The sequence below is a fragment of the Macrotis lagotis genome, chromosome 8 (assembly GCF_037893015.1).
Source record: "Macrotis lagotis isolate mMagLag1 chromosome 8, bilby.v1.9.chrom.fasta, whole genome shotgun sequence".
Classification (NCBI taxonomy): Eukaryota; Metazoa; Chordata; class Mammalia; order Peramelemorphia; family Peramelidae; genus Macrotis; species Macrotis lagotis.
The window spans coordinates 98,958,250-98,982,199 of NC_133665.1; the positions used below are offsets into that span (position 1 = coordinate 98,958,250).

General features: G+C 30.8%; 1 protein-coding gene across 2 annotated transcripts in view; it reads left to right on the forward strand.

Annotated features, from left to right (window-relative positions):
* Positions 1–23,950, forward strand: part of SMARCC1 (SWI/SNF related BAF chromatin remodeling complex subunit C1) — a 159,517-nt gene that overhangs the window by 52,373 nt on the left and 83,194 nt on the right. For both annotated transcript variants that reach the window (XM_074197712.1, XM_074197713.1), the window contains exons 9-14: positions 5,910–6,035; positions 7,011–7,132; positions 9,093–9,217; positions 10,089–10,148; positions 13,209–13,246; positions 14,676–14,797. In XM_074197712.1, the coding sequence (XP_074053813.1) occupies positions 5,910–6,035; positions 7,011–7,132; positions 9,093–9,217; positions 10,089–10,148; positions 13,209–13,246; positions 14,676–14,797 (593 nt within the window). The remainder of the gene's footprint in view (positions 1–5,909; positions 6,036–7,010; positions 7,133–9,092; positions 9,218–10,088; positions 10,149–13,208; positions 13,247–14,675; positions 14,798–23,950) is intronic.

A 23,950-nucleotide genomic window follows, 5' to 3' on the forward strand; every position in this document is an offset into this window, starting at 1 on the left:
AAAATATAGAGGGGAAATTTGAAACAGTTTGTGATAAAATCATTGTTTTCCTGAATGAAAATATAATTTTTTATTAAACACTAAGAGTTGCCTAAAATATTAGTTAACTTCAAGAGAAAAAGAACAGAAATTTAAATTTACAAAATAAATGAACATGATGAATTAATAAGAAGTAAGAAAGAAACATTAGAACATACTATATACAATCATGCTAGCAAAACTAGGCATTCAAAAGAAGTAAATGAGCAACTCCAGAAGCGTAAAACAGGAAATTGAGTACTTACATAAACTTAATATTCTTAAACTTCTGAAAAGGAAAAAAAAAAAACAAGCATTTTCTCATACAGCAAAACATTTTGGGTTTGAAGAATTTACAAGCAAATTCTATTAAATATTTTACGAGTATTTAATGTCTGTGCTACCAAAAATATTCTTAGAAGTTTAGATGGAAGGTACTCAAACAATCTACTTTTTGAAGCATATCTTTCTGATATTTAAACCAGAGAAAGCCAATTAGTTATAATTATTTATGTACAAATTTTCTTTATGAATATTGGTTTACAAATTTTATAATTTCTGCAGAATGAATGTAGTAGTATGTTCATAATATTCTAACAAGATGACCAAATTGGATTTGTCACAGGAATTTAAAGCTTATTCAATTAGGGAAATAATTAGTATATTAACTTTTTGCAATTTTAGAAAAGTAATTCAAATTCCTAATCATAGGGAATGTCCAGTGTAAGTAAACTTTCCTTGGATCTAGATTGACAACTGTTCTTGGACCACAGTCCACCATAAAAACATTTTCTTTGAGCTTGGCATTGCTTTGCAACTTAGAGTCAGAGAAGTGCCTGGGACAATGAGAGGGTAAGTTACTTGTCTAAGGTCACAGAACTTTGTGTGTCTGAAGTAGGATTGGAAACCAAGTTTTCCTGATAATCAAGGTCAGTCATCTATATATACTATTTATTCTATACTGTTCCTATTAAACTGTCATGTAAGAAAAAAAATAATCAAAACTTTGTGCTTATTTTGCAGAAACAAACTGTTTGCAGCAAAGTACTTTCACAAAAATGTAGCTTTAAAATTTGAAATCACTAAATAGAATAATTAATATGCAATAGCTGGCAATATTTGCAATGAAAAATCTTTAAAGGCTTTCTTAGTATTAAAAATTTAAAAGAAGATTATGCCTATAGTTAATTTTTACTATAGTTTTAGAATTCTATTTATGGGGGGAGTACAAAAAAAAAGTTATAAATATTAACAGAGGACATGGTTTTCCAGTTTTCAAATGTTAAACAAGAATCATTAGCATTACTAGACAATTTTAAACAATACCAGTAAGAAGTATCATAATGTTTGTAAAAATAACCAAAAATGGAAAACACCTGAAAGTTGACTAGCTAAGACTCAATGTTACATAAATAGAACTACAAAAGATATTGGAGAAGTAAAGATGCAAAATATTGGAGGTGGAATATCCTATATCTTGATTGAACTAAGCTAATATATTTTAAAAAATCATATAAATAAATTTGTACAATTAGCATGTTTTGCCATTCAGATTACTAAAAGGTTATTTTATAGAAACTTGGGAATTGATAACAAAATAGGTTAAAAGAAATCTGGAATTTCAAGAGAAACAGTGACAAAAGTAAAAATACAAGGGAAATATAGCATTATCAAAACATTAAGCTTCAGGGCAGCTAGGTGGCGCAGTGGATAAAGCATCGGCCTTGGAGTCAGGAGTACCTGGGTTCAAATCCGGTCTCAGACACTTAATAATTACCTAGCTGTGTGGCATTGGGCAAGCCACTTAACCCCATTTGCCTTGCAAAAAAACCTAAAAAAAAACAAAACAAAAAAAACATTAAGTTTCATTTTCAGTCAAGCATCATTTAAACTCTTTAGTAGTGATTATAAAACAGAAAAGTACATCTGTGAAACAAAGAAACAACAAACAGAAGCTTTAAAGAAATCATATTTGATAAACCTGGGAGGATATATATTTTACATTTTCTCCAAAAATTTACCAGTAAATTGATCGTTATTAGTAAATATGTAGAAAGGCATAAATAGCTGTTTTTCCTTTAGAGCATATTAAGAAAACATGATAAAAAGGAAGCAGAATATTTAGAAAATTAGAGTGAATAATGTTGTAGAGCTGGTCATAGCAACAAATAGGTATATTAAAGAAATTGTGCTAAATACAAAAGTGTTGTGTGCAGCTGAAATAGTCCTCAGTTAAATGTTTGTATTTGTATCAGTTGAAGAGAGAATGCTAAATAATTGCCCATGAAATTCGCAGGATGACAGTTAAAGAAAATTCTTCAATATCCCTAATAATAATTATTATAGTAGAAAATATTTTGTATGAAGTAGCAAAGAGGCTGCCAGAATATATTTACAAAATAATTTATTATGACCAGGTTTGGTATCAGGAATGAAAGAATGACTAAATGTTATAAACCATAGAAGTATAATAAAACATTGATAGAAATAAAAAAATGTTTGATAGTTTTGGATACAGAAAATCTAATACTCTAAAAAATCTCTAATTTAAGAATAAATTTTTTTTCTTAATATGTCAGGTAGTATATCAAAACTCTTAAAATTATCATTTTTAATGGAAAAATAATAGAATCAGCCTCCCAAAAAGCAAGTGTCCCCATTTTCCCACTATCTTTCAATAAATGTAAGAAAGTGTCAAATAGACAGTTATATAGCCGTATAGATGACATAATGTATTAGAGTGCTTGAAAAAGAATTAGATTTGAATCAAAATCCTTATTCAAACATATGTGATCCTAGGTACATCTGTACACTGAGAATAATAGTAACACCATACAAGGTTACTGCGATAATCAAATAAGTCAGTAAATATAAATTTTATATTTTAAACTTTACATGTCCTAAAGCATAGCTAAAAGCTAGCTAGATATCATCATTTGCTTGGATACTTCCAGGATTTAAACAGTTTATAATTAAATTAGTAGTTTCAGTAAAGTAGGATTTAAAATAGATAGAAATCTGTTAAATTACTGAAAATTCCTAGGAAGAAGTGGTAGCAAAATTTCATTCAAATTTATTATGAAGTTCTTAATAGATTTGGAATGTTAATCTGGTGTAAAAATACATGTGTTCTATAATACAGATATAGAACATTACAAAATAATAAACTATGAGAAATTTTGTCTTGCAAAATTAGGCCAGCCTAATATAGTAAAAATGATACTTAACTAAATTAATATTGAGATTTATGACTATTAGTCACATTACCAAAAGTTTAATGTAGACAAAACAAATTCTCTATTAAAGACAAAATAAATTAATTAAATATAAGTAATTATAAAATTATTAGATAAACACTTTCATCTGGAATTTTAAAAGTTCTGAATCCAAATTGAGCTTTAAAACACTAGCTACTACCTTTAGTGAGTTACTTATACTATGCTTGCTTATCTGTAATATGAACAAAATAATAAATACAAAATCTTATATGTGGGGTTTAAAACCCTTCATAGCCTAGGAGACAATTTCTGTCCTTTCTTCCAGCTACCCTTTTCAGTTTTCTTACACCTTATTTCCTGGCATATATATTCTTTGAATTAGTTACATTGTACTTGATATTTAATGAACAATACATTTTTATTCTTTAACCTCATTTTCTGTCTTACACCATACTCGTATGCCCTTCTTCCTTATCTCTTATCTATTGGCGTCCTTCAAGTGCTCCACTAAAATCCCATCTTCTATAGTAATTAATCTTTTTAGTTTTGTTTTACAGGACTAAATTATTAAATTTCATTAATATCTCATAAATTTTTAATTCTTTTTCCAATTGTTCCAATTGTTTGTTGCTACCATATATTGTGCTGCTTTAAATATTTCAGAATTGACTTTCTCAAATTAAAAGCCTAACAATATAATCTGTGAGTCAAAGGATATAGATATATTTTAATTCCTTTATTTGCATAATTCTAAATTGCTTTTTATGATGGTTTTATACCTTCTATACTTTTATATATTTACACCCTCCAGTAATTCATTAGTGTGCCTATCCATATTCTCTTTAAAATTGATTATTCTTGCTCCATTATCATGTTTATTTGCCTGGGTATAATGTGAAGTGTCATTATTTTGATTTATATTTTTCTTTATTATTAGTGATATGGAATATTCTTTCATATTGTTATCATTATTTTGGGAACTGTATACTTCCATTAGTTTTCTTTCAAGGAAGGACTTTTGGCTTCCTATATCTATCTCAGTTGGCTTAGAACTGAGATCATTTAATAAGAGTTATTTGAGATGAATTTTTGCTTTGTCCATTTTTTCCTGCTTATACTAGATGAATTAATTTATACTGTTTAAAAGTTTTTTAATAACATTTGTATTCATGAATAATTACCTAATAAGCCATGTGTTCTTTAGAAACTTGCCTATCAAAGCTTTTGTAGATACCTTTTTAAGTCTAGATTATCTAATTCTCCACAATATTTCCTCTTTAACTATGTCAAACCCTAAAATTAGTGGTCACTTTGTCTTACAATCCATTGATTAGGACTTGACTTAGGTCTAGAATAATAAATTTTTTTCTTTTCTGAAAGAATTATTTGTTAATTGTTATTAGCAAATTAAATAAAGGATTTATCATATGCTCTTTTGCATATAACTGGGCAATTAAATTTCTCCAGTAAAACCATATCTTTCCTCTGTGTAGTTTTCCTTATCTGCATCAATAGTTTGCCTTCTATTTATCTAGGTCGACTGTTTTGTAATCACTAATAGGTATTCTGTCACCTTTTTTGTATAATTTCGTATTATGTGAAGTGAGCAGAACAATTTATAGAGTAATGATAGAACTATAAAGATAATTTTTTGTAAGTTAATAACTATAATTGTAAGCCAGTAGACTAAAATTACATATATATATATTTTGGAGAAATATGCTATTTCCCTTTAGTTACCTGATAGACAGATCATAGAAGCATATTTTCTTTTATTTTTCCCTTTTTTTTTTGGATATTGCTAATGAAGAAATTTATTGTGCCTGACTATAAATGAGTTTTATTTTTCTTGCTTTTTCAATGGGTTTGAGATAATTTAGACCTAAAAACAAAATTAAATTTAAAAATTGAAAAGAATGTAGAACAAAAAAAATGCCCTACCTCATGTTGAATGAGAACAAAAAATATCTTTGTTGTTGTCCTATTCTAGTTGAGGTTATAGATTTTTGCCCTGGCGTATAATTTCTTTCTTTTAAATATTTTTATTTACTTGTTTTTCCAACCATATGCAACAGTAGTTTTCATCAATTAACTTTTCGCAAAGTTTTGAGTTTTACATTTTTCTCCTTTCTTTCCCTCTCACTAACAGAAAGTAATCTAATGTAGACTCTATTTGTGTAATTATGGCATATTTTCATAGCTATATCTGTTGCTACTTTGCTATCCTCTATTGGCTCTCACTTATTTTATACAGGGAAATTTTGAGTATATTTTATTATTTAGTTTATTGCTAGTTGTACATCCAATTGCTTTTTCTAAAAGCTCATTTCTAGTTTTTTCTATAAAGTATTATTTGTCTTCATTGTTATTTCTTTTATTTGTAGTTGATGTTTTCTGTTTACCAGATTTAGTTTTTTCCAGGAGTTTTTTCTCTTATTATAATCCTGATAATAAAACCCCTCCTTTAGTACTTTCAAGAAACAGGACTTTTTCTACTTAGATGATTAAAGTCTTATCTAGTCAATAGTAATACTAAGGCTCAACACCAGAAATTTTGATTCTCAATCTTCCTATCATTTTCTAATACTGCATGCTGAATTATTGACCCTAGAGGTGAGTAAGCTGATCTTATTTTTTTATCTGTAGATGCCAACTATGGGGTTTGTTTTTTAGGTTCATGCAAAATGGATCTTAGACACTGATATTTTCAATGAATGGATGAATGAAGAAGATTATGAAGTAGATGAGAATAAGAAACCAGTGAGTTTTCGTCAGCGCATCTCAACAAAGAATGAGGAGGTACCTTCAAGAATTCCTTGCTTTCTTGTACTTTTGATATTCAGGATAAGTGAAAGAATAGGACCTTGTCTTTAAAAATTTATTTGCTGATGTTTTAATTTTTAAGTTAAATATGTTGGTTCATTTGGAACAATGTAATTCAGATGTTCTGTCCTACAGAAAATTTTTGTCTTAAAGAGTTGGCATACTAATAAAAAGCCAACCAAGTCTGTCAGTCTTAAAAGTTGTTCTTAGGAATGTAGAATCTTCGCTGACAAATTTCTGCATTTAATAATAGCTGTCCCACACTGAACAGACATTGCATTCATGAATCCTTATAGTCTTGTAAGTGACTAATAATGTGTTTGTTTTTTAAAGAACTTGATGACTGAAAATCTGAAATTTGTGGAAATATAGGACTGAAGTAATAACATGATTTATGCTGGAATATCTGTTTGGCATATCCATTCCATGAATAAATGTTCACGTTTATGTTTTTTGAAAATTCTTTTTACATTTCTAATCTAGAAGCATAATGTTATCTTAAAAACTGATGAATGTTTTCCATTTATTTTCTTCACCTTTCTATTCTTTCATGAAAAGGTTTCTGAATTGTATATTTAAAAAAAACTTAAGTTGTGTTTAATATTTCTTCCATTTCCATTAAGAGTTGTTTATTCAGTGTTTGACTCTATTTCTTTGCATATTTGTTCATTCCTTGCCCCATCAGAAAGAACCCTCCAACTCTTAACTTTGTCAGTGTTTTCCTTTCAAATTTATTGTATTTTATAGTACATCTTAACTATAACAAGTGGTATTTGGATGGCCATAGCATACAACCACAATAGTACAATATCTGTATTCCTAAAATATATTCAAGACCATTCAGATGAAGAAATTCAGCTGTTACTGACTTTCTCTCCCTAGAATTCAGCAACCCTTCTCCCAGATGCTACTACTCTTGATTGAAATTTTTAAAATTTTTATTCCTTTTAGCCAGTTCGTAGTCCTGAAAGAAGAGATAGGAAAGCAACAGCAAGTACAAGAAAAAGAAAGCATTCGCCTTCTCCTCCACCTCCTACACCTGCTGAATCAAGGAAAAAGACAGGAAAGAAAGGGTAAGGATTGGTAGATAGGTAAAAATTGCATTGCATGAAACTCCAAAGAATTGTCAAATATCTTTAGCTTTTTTAGAATTTTTGCTAGAGGGAAGGCTAAGTGGTGCAGTGGATAAAGCACCGGCCCAGGAGTATCTGGGTTCAAATCCAGTCTCAGATGCTTAATAATAATTACCTACCTGTGTGGTCTTGGGTAAGCCACTTAACCCCATTTGCCTTGCAAAAACCTAAAAAAAAAAAAAGAATTTTTGCTAGAGTATCAAAATTAGCTGGTATTTTAGGTTTGGAAATCCTTTGTTCTGTACACTTAAGCTGTTTGAAAAAACTACCTAAAAATAGTCATACCTCTGTTAACTAAGTTTATATAGAATATAATTTTTTTTGTTTTCCAAGGCAAATGGGGTTAAGTGGCTTGCCCAAGGCCACATAGCTAGGTAATTTTTAAGCGTCTGAGATCGGCTTTGAACTCAGGTACTCCTGACTCCAGGGTTGGTGCTCTATCCACTGCGCCACCTAGCTGCCCCGTATATAGAATATAATTACTTGTGATTTACTGCAGTTGTTCTATCCTTTAATTTCCACATGGTTGCCAGTATTGAGTAGTCATGCTCCAAAAGGAAAAAAAGCCTGTGATTGTAAACTCTGTTCTTTGTACTATTATTTACAAATAATACTTAATGCAGAATGTTTATCATATACTAAATCATTCCAGTGATTTTCTGTTTCTCCTCGGCAAGAGGAGAATATTTGACAAATTTGTTGAATTTTGTAAAAGGTTAATAATAACTAAGTGATCAGGAGCTTGTTTTAACCTTTATGTTTGGTCATTAACCTATGCAGGCTTTCCTCAAACTCAAAACTATCCTGTTAGTGTCCCCAGAACAGCCCTTCCCAGGGTGCTTTGCCTTTGTTGCACTTCTTGAATAGAATTATAATTTTACAGTTGGAAATGATCCTTAAAGATGTCTAGCTCCTCTTTTGTCAGCTGAAGGAGACAGCCTCAGAGATGAATGAATTGTCCAGGCTCACCTAGCTAGCTTGTGGCAGAGATAAATCCAAAATCCAGGTCTGCTGATGTATATTTCAGTACACTTGCTAACCCACCACCCTGTTTCTCATAGGCACTGGTCAAATCCTGCCTTCTTCATGAGGCCTTCCTTGACCGCCACAGCCTAAGGTGATCTTCCTGTTCCTTGACCTTCATATCATGTATTTTCTGTCCCACTCATTTGGCATTCATCATTTTGATGTGATTGAAGGACTTCAAATTAGAACTATGACTGAACAATTAAAACATAAAATACTATGCCTTGTCCCTAATAATATTTTTTGAACAATCAGTGTTGGAATTTGCTATCAGAGTATAATAAAGTGTTTCTACTTTGTCTTATTATTTGTAATTATTCATATAAGAAATGAAATGTAGTAAACCAATTTTTAATTTTTATAAAATGAACTATCCCCCCCACATCATATTTATTTCCAAGTATATCTACCTCCTTTTGACCTGCCTAACAAGCCATCTCTCCTAACAACATTTTTAAAATGAAGAAAAAAAGAGCTATTCATCAAAGCCATTCAGTGTTCAGACTGTGCTGAAAGTTTATATAACATTCCACATCCATAGTGTCTCAACTTTTCAGTGAAGGGGAGGAAGATTGACATAGCTTAGGAACACTTATTATATATGCATATATGTGTGGATTCAGGTTAGAGAAGATATGGAGTTTGTTTTATAAAACTGTTATAAACCTTTATTTAGGTACAGTATCGTGAAATGCAGGCGCTTGCCCCAGTAATGACTTTGGTGTTCTTCTCTAGGTTTGCTGCTTGATGAACTGATTATTAAGAAATAATTTTTATAAGAAAATTGATATTTCTCAATTGTTAGATATAGTACTAATAGCCATTTACTATAAGTAGAAATATATTTAGTCACATTGCATCTAATCTGTTTTAGTCAAGCTAGTCTTTATGGGAAGAGGCGAGGTCAGAAAGAAGAGGATGAACAAGAAGATCTCACTAAGGATATGGAAGACCCAACACCTGTACCTAACATAGAAGAAGTGGTACTTCCTAAAAATGGTATTTATTCCTTTAACGCCAATTTTATGATTAGCAGAAATAATTTCTGAGTCATCTGGTTCACACGCTTCATTGTAATATATACTATGTTCTGCAAGCTCTGAATGTCTAAGGCTCAGTACTCAGTCATATTTTTTGAAGTATGTAATGTTTATTGTAAAGTAATAAATGTTGAGTTCTAAGAATCTCCTCTTTTCGAACTGATAAATGTGCTAAAATAAAGTAAAAATTCTTTTTTCTTTAAGGTACTTGGTAAAATTGAATCTTTTGAGGTAGTGGAAAGAGGAAAAAAATCTCAATATAAAAATCAGTTTAACTTTTACTTCTGTTAACTTAGTGTCATATTTTATTTTTTGGTAGAAGTGGGTAAAGTTGTACACTATTTGACTATCTTTATATTGAAAAATTCTGTTCCTTCTAAGGAATTAGAAACTAAAATATGCTTATAATAAAACATGAATATGCTTATAATTGACATTAATAAAATGAATCATAGGAAGTGTTGGAGCTTTATTAATTTATATTGACTAACCTATTATGATCATCTGCTCTACAGCATATTCAAAATATAGTCCATGGAGTAGTTATTCATGTTATTTAAGTTGAAAGTAAAAGGATTTGTGATAATTATTCTTAAGCAAATTGAAGTAGTGAGTTAATATAATAAATATACTGAGAAAAATAGAAAATCAATTATTCAGCAAGTTCATATTTGCCTTCCACAACGCCAGGCAGGCATGGTGTTTGGGACTGGAGACACAAAAATGAAAAAAAACAAGAAGTCTTTATCCTTGAGAAGTCTAAACCTTGGTCTTTATGTATTTGAGTTGATACATGGCATTTACTGTAGTGTATCTTTTTTGTCTTGCAGTGAATCCAAAGAAAGACAGTGAAAATACACCAGTTAAAGGAGGAACAGTAGCAGATCTAGGTAAAAACAAAAAAAAAGAGAAACAGCTTATATAATTGTTTAAATTGTGTTCTTTTGTATTCTGTCTGCAGTGTATTTTAATGTACCCTTTTGGTGCATAGCAACTAGGTGGTACAGGGGATAGAACATTGGGACTGGAGTCAGGAATACCTGAGTTGAGATCTAGCCTCAGATACTTATTGACTGTGTGACCCAGGGCAAGTCAGTTTTCTCAAATATTAAATAGGAGTAATAATAGCTTGTCCCTCATAGGTTTGTTATGAGAATCAGAAGATAACATTTGAACTGTGCTTTTCAAATTTTAAAGTGCTACTGTTCAAAGATTTGATTTTGAATTGTTTAAATGACTTGATAAATATGATAATTAAAACTCAAAGTTACCCATCAATTTTGAAAAGCATAAAATTGAATTCTGTAGTTGATTAAAAATGGCAAATTCACCATTTCAGTGGATCACAAAAACAAGGTTAGTGTTTTTTGGCTCTTATTGATCTCAAAAGGTTTGTGGAAACATGTAAATTTTCCTAAATTTGAAATAGTGACTTTGATCCTCAGAATGTCATTTATTTTCATTTGTATAAGAATCTTTTTGTTCCATTCGTTAGTTAAAATTTTGTTTTCTCATACAACGCTGAATAAATTGATTCCTTCTAATATATGACAGTCCTTCCCAGTTTTAACCTAATACGCCTTTTCCTCTCATGCTATGGTTTCTTTTATTTATAATGGGGTCTCCATTAAGCTCTAAATCAAATATTTATGAATGGTGTGTTGAGCTTTGTTTTTTTGCTTTACTTATGGTAGCTTAAGATCAAATTTTAGTGAAAAGTTACGTCATATATGAGACACCTTCTTTACCAGAGAATTTGTTGACCTTGGAGAGAATTCCTGGATGAATGAATTAGAAAAAGATAGGTGTTAATGACAAATTTACACATTAATTTTTTCACTCCTTTTTTTCCCCTCCCTTCTTTCTCTTTACTTGCTCCCTTTTTCTTTCTGTCAGTCTCTTTCTTTCTCTTTCTCCTTCCCCTTCCCTTTGTCTTCTTCCCTCCTTGTTGACTTTTTCCTTTCCATTAAAATAATTTAAAAATATTTTGGTATTTTTGATGGTATTCATGAATGGTTTTAGCAGTGTATCAAGAAACCATTAGCCTTTTCATATTTCATGTACATCTCAGGAAAATAAATAGATTAGAAAAATTCCATTAATCATAACAATCAAGTGACTTTATTTTTGTTAGTTTGATTTGTAGCCAACAACGTTTTGTGAGAGATTTTTATATTTTTATCTTTTATCAATTATATGTAGAAACAATTAACATCTTTTATTTTTAAATTTTGAGTTTGAATTTCTCTCCCTTGAGAAGGCAAGCAATTTGATATAGGTTATACTTGTGCACATATATAAAACATATTTCGATTTTAGTCACAATTGTGGAGAAAAATACAAAAACAACAAAATCCAGAAAAATAAACTTTTAAAAATGTAAGTTTGGGTTTTCATTTAGATTCTACCTGTTTTTTTTCTCTGATGATTGATAGTGTAAAATTTTATTATTCACATTTGATCATCATACAATTTTCCTACTACTGTGTACCATGTTCTTCTGTTTCTGTTTACTGCACTTTGCATGAGTTTTCTGAAAGGCTTTCTGCTCATCATTTCTGATAGCACAAAAGTCTTCCATCATATTCATGTACCATTTGTTCAGATATTTCCGCCTTTTATGGGCATTTCCTCAATTTCAAGTCTTTGTCCCCACAAAAAAGAGCTGCTGTAAACATTTTTTGTGTCTTTTTCCTATTTTTTTTATCTTTTTTTTGGAAAATAGCAGTAGTATTGCTTGCTAAGAGAGTATGCATAGGCCTACAATATTATTGAAGCTGCTAATTTTCTCAGTTCCTTTCCTCAAACGCTGACTTTTTTTTTATAATTATTTAAGGCAATGGGGCTAAGTGACTTGCTCAAAATTGCACAGCTAGGCAATTATTAAGTGTCTGAGGCCTGATTTGAGCTCAGGTCCTCCTGGCTCCAGGGCCAGTGCCCTATCCACTGTGTCACCTCAGTGCCCCCATCCTAAGACTTTTTTTTAATAAGATTTTTAAAAAAAATTTATTTAAGGCAGTAGGGTGGATGGATTTGAACTCAGGTCCTCCTGACTCTAGGGCCAGTGCTCTATCCACTGCACCACCTAGCTGCCCCCCCCAAGACTTTGTACGTAAACTCTCATATCATCAAGTATATCTATATTCTGTGTTCTTGCCACTTTTATGCCTATCATTTCTTTTGTTTTATTGCTGCAACAACATTGCAATATGGTATTTTATTACTATTGCATTTCTATAATTTTATAAAATAATCGTATGTTAACCTTGCTGTATTCCTTTTTCTTTTCCTAAATAAGAAAGCTTCTAGGGTTATCTTTTTTGTTGTAGATATTTGTAATATTATTTTAATATCTTATTTTCCCAGTATTGTATAGAAGTTTCTTTAGAATTATTTTTTATTTTTATGTTAAATCAGTTTGCCATTGCTATTTTATTTGTGCAGAGTTTTTGTTGTGTCCTTGCAGAACCATTTATATGTTTAACTAGATTATTTAAAGGTATAGAAACCCAGGATTTGGGTGTTCTTTACCCTATCCATAAAAGACCATATTAGTCCTCTTACTCAGACTTTGATCATGGTGGTTAATGAGAATTCTTTCCTCTCTTTTTCCTATTCAACAAGGATCTAAAATTTCATGATAGTGATCTTCAGCAAGTCACTTCATACACTACTATTAGCAGGTCTTTAGCTAAGGTACTACGTGAACTAATAATTAAGTATAAGTTACCTTTTAGTGAAACTATTTTAATTATCTATGCCTTCTATTTTTGCTTGTTCTACTGCTTCTGTTTCTTTCTTTGTGTTTGATTAAATGGGTTAAGATGATTTTAAAATTCTTTTTTTCTGTTATACATTAAATCAAAAACATTATCAAAATCATATTCATTTAAATTTACTTACAATTTAAAAACTCAAAAGAGAGTCAAACATTGCCTTTGGTCTTACAGATGAGCAGGATGAAGAAACAGTGACAACAGGAGGAAAGGTAATATTAACTTCCTTTGCCAAAACATTGAACACAACAGTAGATACAGCACTGACACTGGGTTCAGGAGGAACTGAGTTCAAATGTGACCTCAGACACTTAATAATTGCCTAGCTGTTTGACTCTGGGCAAATCACTTAACCCCTTGCAACCCCCCCCCCCCAAAAAAAGGCCTTTCAAAGTATATTATATCCTTATTCCCTTCTTGAGGAGGTATCCTATTCTTGATGAGATTAATGAAGTTCTTTACTAATTGTATGAAAAAAAGTTCCAAATTGAAATTTTTAGATTGCTTGACTATTTCAAAAAGTGATTGTTAAAAATTAGACTGTTAGCACAGATTTTACGGATACATAATCAATGTCATTTTGCTTAGGAACTGTAAAATATCTAAACCTATTTTTTTTGTTAATTCTAATACTTATTCTTAAGGATAAATTAGAGAGAAATATATAGATCAGCATCATTAATGAATATTTCAAACTTATTAGTAGGATACATCAATTTATTCCAAAATTATTCACTATTACCAAGTTACATGTAGTTTCAAGGATATGGTAGCATTATGAAAATCATAAAATTACTCTTTCTAAAAAATATGCTTGATGATTATTAGTAGTAGCATAAAAAGTCTTTGACCTTTAATAATTTATGTTAGAAACCTAATAACCTTTTTATAAGCTCTTTGGGGCTCACATCCCAGCTCCAAAATTATTTGTTTACTTTTTTAAGTTTTTGCATTTGCTAGTAATAAAGGACAGCAAAATTTCTTTTCCCACTCTTAAACTAGATACTATAAGAGGAAAGAGAAAAAATCAGCCAACCAGACCAAATTATTTTCTCTCTGTAGGTAGCATGATGGCTTATACTAAGTTTCATTGAGTTTCTGTGCAAACTTATAGAAATGATTAATGTCTGTAGTCAATTAGAATACTATAGAATCTATCTATGAATCTTAACAGTATTTTTTTGTAGTACTAAATATCTAAGAGTATGTGATAGATATAAATTCTTCATTTAGTATATATTAATGCATCATTTTCACTGTCATATTAACTTTTTTGAGATTATTATAATAGCAAGTGTTACTGAGCAGTTTGCAAATACAAAACTTTCTCTAATAGGAAAACATGAATTTTTGTCATTTATCTTGGTAAAGATCCCTAATTTAGTTCTTATCTCCACTCCATATTTTTCTACCAAATTCAGAAGGGAGAGGGCATCTTCATTTTTTCTGTGACCATGATTATTTAGAATTCAGCTTCATTTCAGTGTTTTCATTTGCATAACTAGATCTTTTCCTTATTACTTTTGTCTGTGCTAAAGTGTAGAGGAGAGTCCATTATCAGATTTGTTTTTTGCTGTAGATCTAAAACCTCTCTATATACTTACTATAGTCTTTAAATCTTGACTTTTTCCTTTTAACTAGGAAGATGAGGATCCCAGCAAAGGTGATCAGAGTCGATCAATTGATCCAGGTGAAGATAATGTAACTGAGCAGACAAATCATATTATCATTCCGAGCTATGCATCATGGTTTGATTACAACTGGTAAGTATGAAATTCAGTTCTCTGGTGCAGATACATTTTTTTTCTAGGATTTCAGTGGCATACATTAATGATTGTTGTCTGTGGTGCTTAATAAATGCTAGTTATTTGATTTCTGTCACATTAAATTCTATATCTCATTATGAGCATTAACTGACATTGAATTGTAGGAATGTATTATTTAAAAGTGGTAATGGCTTACCTTTTGAAATTATTATATTTTCTTAATTCCTTTTAAAAATACATTTTCTTATTCTTTATTTCATCACTTTACTCTTCAGATTGATTCCTATTCTTGCGACAAAGTCAGATAAAAATAAAAATCTAGCAGTGTTGTCTTCACATGGTATTTATTATATGTTATATCTTACATCTTGTAGTTACCTGCATTTTTTACTGAAAGGAGGTAGGTATAGTGTTTTGTTACCTTTTCTCCTAATTTTTTTTCTATTTATAATCCACTTCCTTTGTTGGTCTTATGTATACTATGTAGATATGTATATTGATCTTTTACTTCTATTGATTTTAACATTCCCATACCATAATTTGTTCAGTCATTTTCTATTGATGGATACTGTAACTCTCCAGTTCTTTGCTATTAACAAAATTAGTTCTAAGACTATATTGCCATAAATTGATCTTTTATATCACTTTGACTTCCTTTAATTTTAAATCATTGGGTCACAATATTTGAACTGTTTAATTTTTTTTTGTTATTTCAATTTGTTTATTACAATTGCTGAATATTTCATAGCTCTACCAAAAACATTAGTGTACCTAACTTCTCATAACCTTTCATTCAGACTTGTCTGTTCCAGTATTTTTTTATTGTTTCTATTGATATGAGGTAAAATTTCAAACTTGTTTTAATTTTTAAAATATTATTCACCATTTATGAGTTTTCTGAAAATATTTTATATTTGAATATTACCATTGGATTGTATATTTTTGTCAATTCCATAGATTTTAGATATCATACATGTAGTGATGAAAATTTTGGCAAATGTTTTTTCCAATTCTATGAATTAATTTAGATAACTTTGGTTTTATTTCCATAAAAACTATTGAATTAGACACTTGATTCCTTTTAAAAAACTTTTTTTTATAATTGCAAAATACATAAAATATCTTGGATTTTGTTTACCATGACATACTTCAAGATTTATGTGAAGTATACTTGATGGAAATAAAGGTTCAAATGTAAAGACTAACAAACTGTCTTCTATGGGGGGGGTTAAGCAAGATTAGGGGGAAATTATAAAATTCAAAGTTAATAAATTACTTAAATTTTAAAAAAGAAATAAAGAGGGGCAGTTAGGTGGCGTAGTGGATAAAACACCGGCCCTGGAGTTAGGAGTATCTGGGTTCAAATCCGGTCTCAGACACTTAATAATTACCTAGCTGTGTGGCCTTGGGCAAGCCACTTAACCCCATTTGCCTTGCAAAAACCTTAAAAAAAAAATAGAGATTCAGTTTCTTAATCATTGAGAGATCTTTTGCTCATATGATTATAAAATAATAATGACAGTGCTTCCTAAATTAGTTTATAAATATCATTCTGCAGGGTTCTGATGAGTAAAGCCATGTACTCTAGAATTAGTCAGAATTCATTGGGGGAGATCAAAAAGTGTAGAATAAATAAATTTTTTTAATAAACCCAGGTAAAATATTATAGGAAGGATTCCTCTTGTTGATAGGAAGTGCTAGAAACAGGGCAAGTTTGGGGAAAAATTGGATTTTGACCAACATCTTCCATGTATTTTGATAAGTTCTAAATGGGTATACAACCTGATTGTAAATGATCATTTCTAATATAACTTTAAATAGAATTCAAGTGGGTACTTCACCTTAGAATATACAACTTTAGGGTTAGAGGTGGTGTCAAATTTTTTTTAATCTTGAGTATATTGCTCATGCTAAATTTATTGTGATTCATACATAAAAGATTTAAATTTTTGTTGGTTTTTTTAAGATTTAATTTTTGAAAATTGTTTTATTGATGTCTTATTTCCCACTTTTTCTGTTAAACATATTATTCTTCCCCTCATCCATTCTAACCAATCCTTTAAAATAAAGAATTTTTGAAAGAGGCTAAAAAGAAAAATTTTGCACAGCTAAGCAATGTTTAAAAAAAAGTATGATGTTAAATTCAGTGTTCTACACCTACAATTTCTCACCTCTATAGAGATCTGAGGAATAGGATTTTCCCAGATCTCTTCTTTGAGTTCAAGTTCATGTAGTTTTTCAGTATACATAATTTGTTATCAGTAAGTTGACAAGAATTTCTTATGTATTCCAGTCACTACTTAGCTCTGGGTATACAAAGAAGAGTCAAAAGCCAAGTCTTCAGGTCATTTTTAATCACTTTTTATTGGAGAGCAGGGGTATTTGGATAAATGTGTTCATACCAAATATATACTGACTAAGCTGGAATTTTTAAAGAGCAGACACTAGGATCAAGTAATATCAAGTTGTATTTTTCATTTACATTGCTGTAGTCCTTGTTTATTTTGTACTCCAGCTTTTACTTTTTTCATTTACCTATCAGTTCATAAAAGTCTTTCCATGATTTTCTGAATCCATCATGTTGGTTGGTTGTTTCATACCACAATAATATTCCATTACATTCATGTACCACAATTTGTTTAGCGAGTTCTTAGCTACTTTGAATCCAGTCTTTGTTACTACCAAAAAAAGTATTCCCTGTAAATATCAGAATTATCAAAACTTACAATATAACCATAAAACTGAGAATTTAAAAAATTGTTTAGGGTTGTCTTTAGAAAATAGAGTATACTAAAACTCTAAATGAATTTATAGGAAAGTTATATTGAACTTTTAAGTATCAGACATCTCTAGTATACAAATTATTCTCAACAGCAAAAAATTCTTCAGAACAGAATGTTTATTCTACCAGGCTCCTTCTTTTAGATAAATCAGATCCAGAGATAAGAGAAGGATAAGCTAAATTGAAGTATAGACCAATATCATTTAATAAATATCAATGTAAATATTTTTAATGCAATCCAGATTTAAGATTGTTATTTAATCCAAAAAATTATTCACTATAATCAGGGTTCATTTAAATTAGGAATTCAAAGATGGTGGTTCTTTAGGACAACAAAATTAATCATATTAAAAAGATTGTATTCAAACATGATTCTATCAATAGATACAGAAAAGGCTTCTAACATTGGACCATGTTTATTAAATTATTCTAAAAATTACATGAAAAGTTTTTAAGTTATAAGTGAGGTTTTATTTTTTGGTAGTGAAACTAATTTGATGGGTCTAGAAATTACATTTGAAACTGCCTGTTTTCTCCAAAAGGAATTAATTAATTAATGTACTTTGTACTAATGATTCTGCCACTGTGTTTATGGACATGGAGTTTCATCATTTCTCTGTTAGCTATAAACCTACCTGAAAATTCTGAAATAGATTGAGTGGAAGATTGATTTTGTTGAAATTTGAAGAATAGTTTGGAAGACAGTGGCTGTAGAATAGCCCCTTGGAGTTTGTTGGAATAATAAAAGACCTATATTACAGTGATAGTGATGTGAATATGTTCTTTGATGATACATTTTTATCCTTTTTTAGAAATTTGGAGTTTTTTTTTTAATAACCCAAATCCTTCAGCTGAATAAGGTTATGTTGGATAAGACTTCTTTTTCTCCTCTCTCTCTTCAATGTCTCATTAAAATGTCAGACCGTAAAGAGAACCTATTCCTTCCATTTTTCACAAATTGGTTGACAACAATTTAAAGTGAGTATTTTGTACAACTTCAAGCAATTAAAATGGTATGAATGAACAAGTAAATCAACTCCCCAAAGTATTCCTTTGATTACTAATACTCATTAATTTTATGGTTGATCTCACAGAAATTTTAATATTTATGATTCATTATTGGATAAGGAAGGAAATAAAAAACAAAAATAAATTTTAAAAAATGAAAATAGTATGCTTTACATTCAGGCTCCATAGTTTTTCTTTGGATAAGAATGATGTTTTCTATCACTGTTGTTTTAGAATTGTCTGCCGAGAAGTCGCTATTAACATATGCTATGTTCTTCTTCTGCTCACTGCACTCAGCATCAGTTCATCTAAGTCTTTCTGGGTTTTCTGAAATCTGCCCACTCATCATTTTTGAAAGATAGAATGTAATATCCTATTACGTTCAAATATCACAGCTTGGTGAGACATCCCCCAATCATTGGGTATCTCCTTAATGTCTAATTGTTTGCCACCACAGAAAGAATTTCTATGAATATTTTTATACATGTGAGGCATTATTTTATGATTTCACTAGTGACCTCATTGAATTTATGACTTTTTACAGACAGGAGAAACTAGCACATTTTTCTGTTTACTTGTCCTGTTCACCATGTTGCCTCAGTTTTCTTTAAATGATTCATTTTGGGGTATACCCATGACCATACTAGAAAAATGCACATCCTGCATGCAAACTTTACAAATTCTTGTGATACTAATATTGAAAGCTGTTTATTGTCAAACAATTGGGTTTTGGATCCTGAAGTTTAACATGGCTGTTTGTTCTCTTACTTTGTGCCTAAGTATTATCTGGCATATGAACTTCTTAAATTCACTGCCAATTGACAAAACATCAGTTTCTAGGGCGACAGCTGCTTCCCAGGTTTAATAATGATAATTTCCTCTTTTTTTTTTTTTAATTGTTAAGTGTCTGGGGGCAGCTAGGTGGTGCAGTGGATAAAGCACCAGCCCTGAAGTCAGGAGTACCTGGGTTCAAATCCGGTCTCAGACACTTAATAATTACCTAGCTGTGTGGCCTTGGGCAAGCCACTTAACCCCGTTTGCCTTGCAAAAAAACAAACTAAAGTTATTAAGTGTCTGAGACCAGATTTGAACCCAGGTACTCCTGACTCCAAAACCGATACTTTATCCACTATGCCACCTAGCTGCCCCAATAATTTCATCTTAATTTGGAAAAAAGATTTTAAGCTTTCAGTGCCCTTGATCATGCTTCCTAATTTCCTCTTAATGTGGAAAAAGATTTTAAGCTTTCAGTGACCTTTGATCATGCTTCCTCATTTACTTTACTTAACGGGTTTCTGGACAGTGGTTAGTTAGAAAATAAGTCTTTATAAAAATGCTGCTTCTTTTATGAAACATGAATTTTGGGTTATTTATGAATTACCGTTGTTTGAGTAAATGAAGTAAAATATAAAAAAGTTAGGGTTTGAGTCTTGTTGATCTTGAAAATATTTTTCATCAAATGAAGAAGGCTTCAGTAACTTTGGTTCCTGCCTTTCAGTTATTGCCTCTCCATATATATATTTCTAAGACTGATGGTAGCAACATAGAAAAGAACAGTGTTGCCTTCCTTAACTCTATTAACTCTCCCAAATCAGTCTCCATGTTAAGGCATGCTGTGTAGCTGCAGTAGATTAACATTCCATTAGGACTATTGGATACAGCTTTATTTGTGTTAGGTGCCTTTTCATCTATGATGTGGGTCAATAGACAAATACAAGGAGATAGGAAGATGATTTTTTAAGAGTTTATTAATTCCTAATAATTTTTATAATAAATAGTATCTAAAAGAAATAACTGAATTTTTAAGTGCTATTCAGTACTATTGAATTTAATTGGAAAGGATTTTTTTATTAAAGATTTTATTTATTTTGTGTTTTATTTTTTTTCCTAATCTTACTTCTCCCCCCCCCAGAAAGTAATTTGTCAGTCTTTACATTGTTTCCATGTTGTACATTGATCCAAATTGAATGTGATGAGAGTGAAATCATATCCTTAAGGAAGAAACAAAGTATAAGAGATAACAAAATCAGACAGTAAGATATCAGTTTTTTTTCCCCTAAATTAAAGGAAATAGTCTTTGGACTTTATTCAAACTCCATGGTTCTTTATCTGGATACAGATGGTATTCTCCTTTCAGACAGCCCCAAACTGACCCTGATTGTTGCACTGATGGAATGAACAAGTCCATCAAGGTTATCATTGCTCCCATGTTGCTGTTAGGGTGTACAGTGATTTTCTGGTTCTGCTCATCTTGTTCATCCTTCATCCCTTTGGTTCTGCTCATCCTTCCAGGCTTTCGTGAATTCCCATCCCTCCTGTTTTCTAATAGGACAGTAGTGTTCCATGACATACATATACCACAGTTTGCTAAGCCATTCCCCAATTGAAGGATATTGACTTGATTTCCAATTCTTTGCTACCACAAACAGGGCTGCTATAATTGTTTTTTTACAAGTGATGTTTTTAACCTTTTTCATCATCTCTTCAGGGTATAGACCCAGTAGTGATATTGCTGGATCAAAGAGTATGCACATTTTTGTTGCCCTTTGGGGCCTAGTTCCAAATTTCTCTCCAGAAAGGTTGGATGAGTTCACAATTCCACCAACAGAAAAGGAATTCTTAATAATCAATTGGGTTTTTTAAAAATTTAATTCTTGAAGTTAATTGATTTTTCTCATTTTTTAAAATTAGAAATGTCAACCAATCTAGTATTCTGAATTTCTCTTGTAAATTTCTTTTTTTTTTTTGACATTTATGCAAAAAATATCTGAAATGTTTATTCAGCACTCGGAATATAAAACAAAGGAATCAACCCTAATCATAATACATGTAGTCAGTGAAAAATTCATAAGCAGTCCAAGGAATCAAAATTTTGCCATAAAATAGTGATTATAAATATAAATGTCTCTTGTGCTATTGGAAAATGTTTGTGATAGCAGAAAAGCTTAGTATATGACTAGGTCACTAGTATTTCTGTACTTTCTAAAATAATGATGAAATGTTATTTTACCTACCAACATTGATTTTTAGTTCTTGTATCTCTGACGTCTAGGTGCTTAGATTCTATAGGCTAAATATTATATAGGCACAAAATATCAGAGTACAAGGCAAGTTAAAATGAAGATCATTCATAATTATAGGAATTGATAAAAGACTTCACAGAAGCGGTACTTAACAAAAATTTCTAGAAAATTAGACGATAATTATGCTCTCCTTAATAGAAATACTGCACAGTGCTTTATATATCCTTTTGATTTTTGATTCTTATAATATATTTATTAGTTAATAGTTAAATTTTCCCCAAATCCTTACTATATATTTGTTAGTTAATGGTTATTTTCCCCATCTACCTTTAATGAAACTGAGACTCAGATCAAGGTGCTTAATCCAAGGTTATAGCTGTCTTGTGTCTTGTTTAGGTTTGGAACTAAGGTTTGTTTATTTCCAAATCTGGCATTGTTGTGTGTTTGTAGGTATGACAGATTGCATGTGTAAAAGTGTAGGAGTAGAATATGAAGTTTTGAATTGTGGCAATATCTGGTGGTCCAATTTGGCTGGAATTGTTGTTTGTTAAGTGGAGTGGTAAAAATAATGGTGTAATAGTAAAGGTCTTTAAAAGTCAAGGTAACAAATGATCATCTTGTCCTATAATGATGGAAGGTCTGACTTGGGAATAGTAACTAGAAGAGTTAGCTGTGAGGAAGATGAATCACAGGGGAGAGTGAAAGTAAGGCAGTCAGGAAGGGGATATCACTTACCAGGCAAGAGTTGATAAAGTAAGGGGATATCAGACTTACCAGGCAAGAGTTGATAAAGACCTAAAACACGTGTAGGGGGTGTGTGAGTAAGAGAAAAGAAGAGAATAGATTCAAGAGAACTTGTAAAAAGTAGAAATTTTCAAGGCTGATGAAAACAGACATTCTATACCACCTAATGGTAGATTGCAATTTAAAGTGAATTGCCCTTTGTAAACATAATATTTGTAACAGACTCACTAACCCCATAATAAGGAAATGAAACCAGTTACAAAATTAATTATAATGTCAAAATTTAGTTTTAGGAGATTGAAATTTTAACGTTTCAGTAGTAGATGCTTTCATTATTTGTCTTCAGTAGTACAGGTCATTGATTTAATTCAAAGGATTTGGTATAATTGAAATATAATAAACTAATGATAAGTTGTTTTAAATTACATTATTCCTGTCCAAATGAGGACCATTTCTGTCCACCTTTTTTATGTAATCTTCATTTCTCAGATAGAGGATTGAGGATTGAGCATATAGAGGAGATGGATGATTTCATTCTGCAACTCACATATAAGGGCAGGATATTGTGATGGGAGACTATCCAAACATTCTGTCTTTCTGCTAAAAGCAAAACATCTGAAGCATTTTTGTCTTACAGTTTTTTCTCCTTGAACTAGAAGAAAGTAGGAAAGCCACTGCTAAGGACTTTATTCTTAACAAAAAAAAAGAGAAACTATTTGTTGAAATGTAAATTTGATGGAGGTAGGAATTATAAGAGATAATGAGTATATCATCCTCATAGCTCTTAACAGAGGAAGTCTCAGTTTATGGAGGGAAATGCTGATTCATGAGATACTTTGTATTAGTGGGTGTTTTTTTAAAAAGATCAGAAAAAAAGAAAGATTAGACTTTTAAAAGGAAAAACAGCTTTTGAAGGACAAGAGTTTTTCAAGAATGCATTCTTAGAACAGGTACAAATGATCTCAATAAGGAAGAAAATATTGAAAAAAACATTTATAAAAATCAAATCTGTATAAATTTAGCTCAATCAAATTTTTAAAAATAAGAAAGGGGCGGCTAGGTGGCATAGTAGATAAAGCACCGGCCCTGGAGTCAGGAGTATGTGGGTTCAAATCCGGTCTCAGACACTTAATAATTCCCTAGCTGTGTGGCCTTGGGCAAGCCACTTAACCCCGTTTGCCTTGCAAAAACCTAAAAAAAAAAATAATAAGCAAGAACAAATATAAGAGAGTGACCTGTATCTCATATTCAAAGGAACTGTTGATACTGTAGCAAGAACATCTGTACTTGGATAAGTGAGGACTTATAAAAAATGTAATAGTTTGCCTTAAATATTTGAAAGTAACCATGGAAGAAGAGAACATACTCCAAAATTAGGATCATTGAATAAAAGTTAGACTATTGCAGGTTTTGGTTTGATTTAAGAAACAAGGAGAGTGGACCAAAGATGAAATGGAATATCTCTGGAAGCAAGTTACCTTTCATTAGAAGAGCAACTGATCACCACTTGTCAAGGATATTGTAGAAGGGATTTATACATTGGAGTAGACAAGCCTGTGATTCTATGTGCTCAGATAAATTAATTGTCTTTGT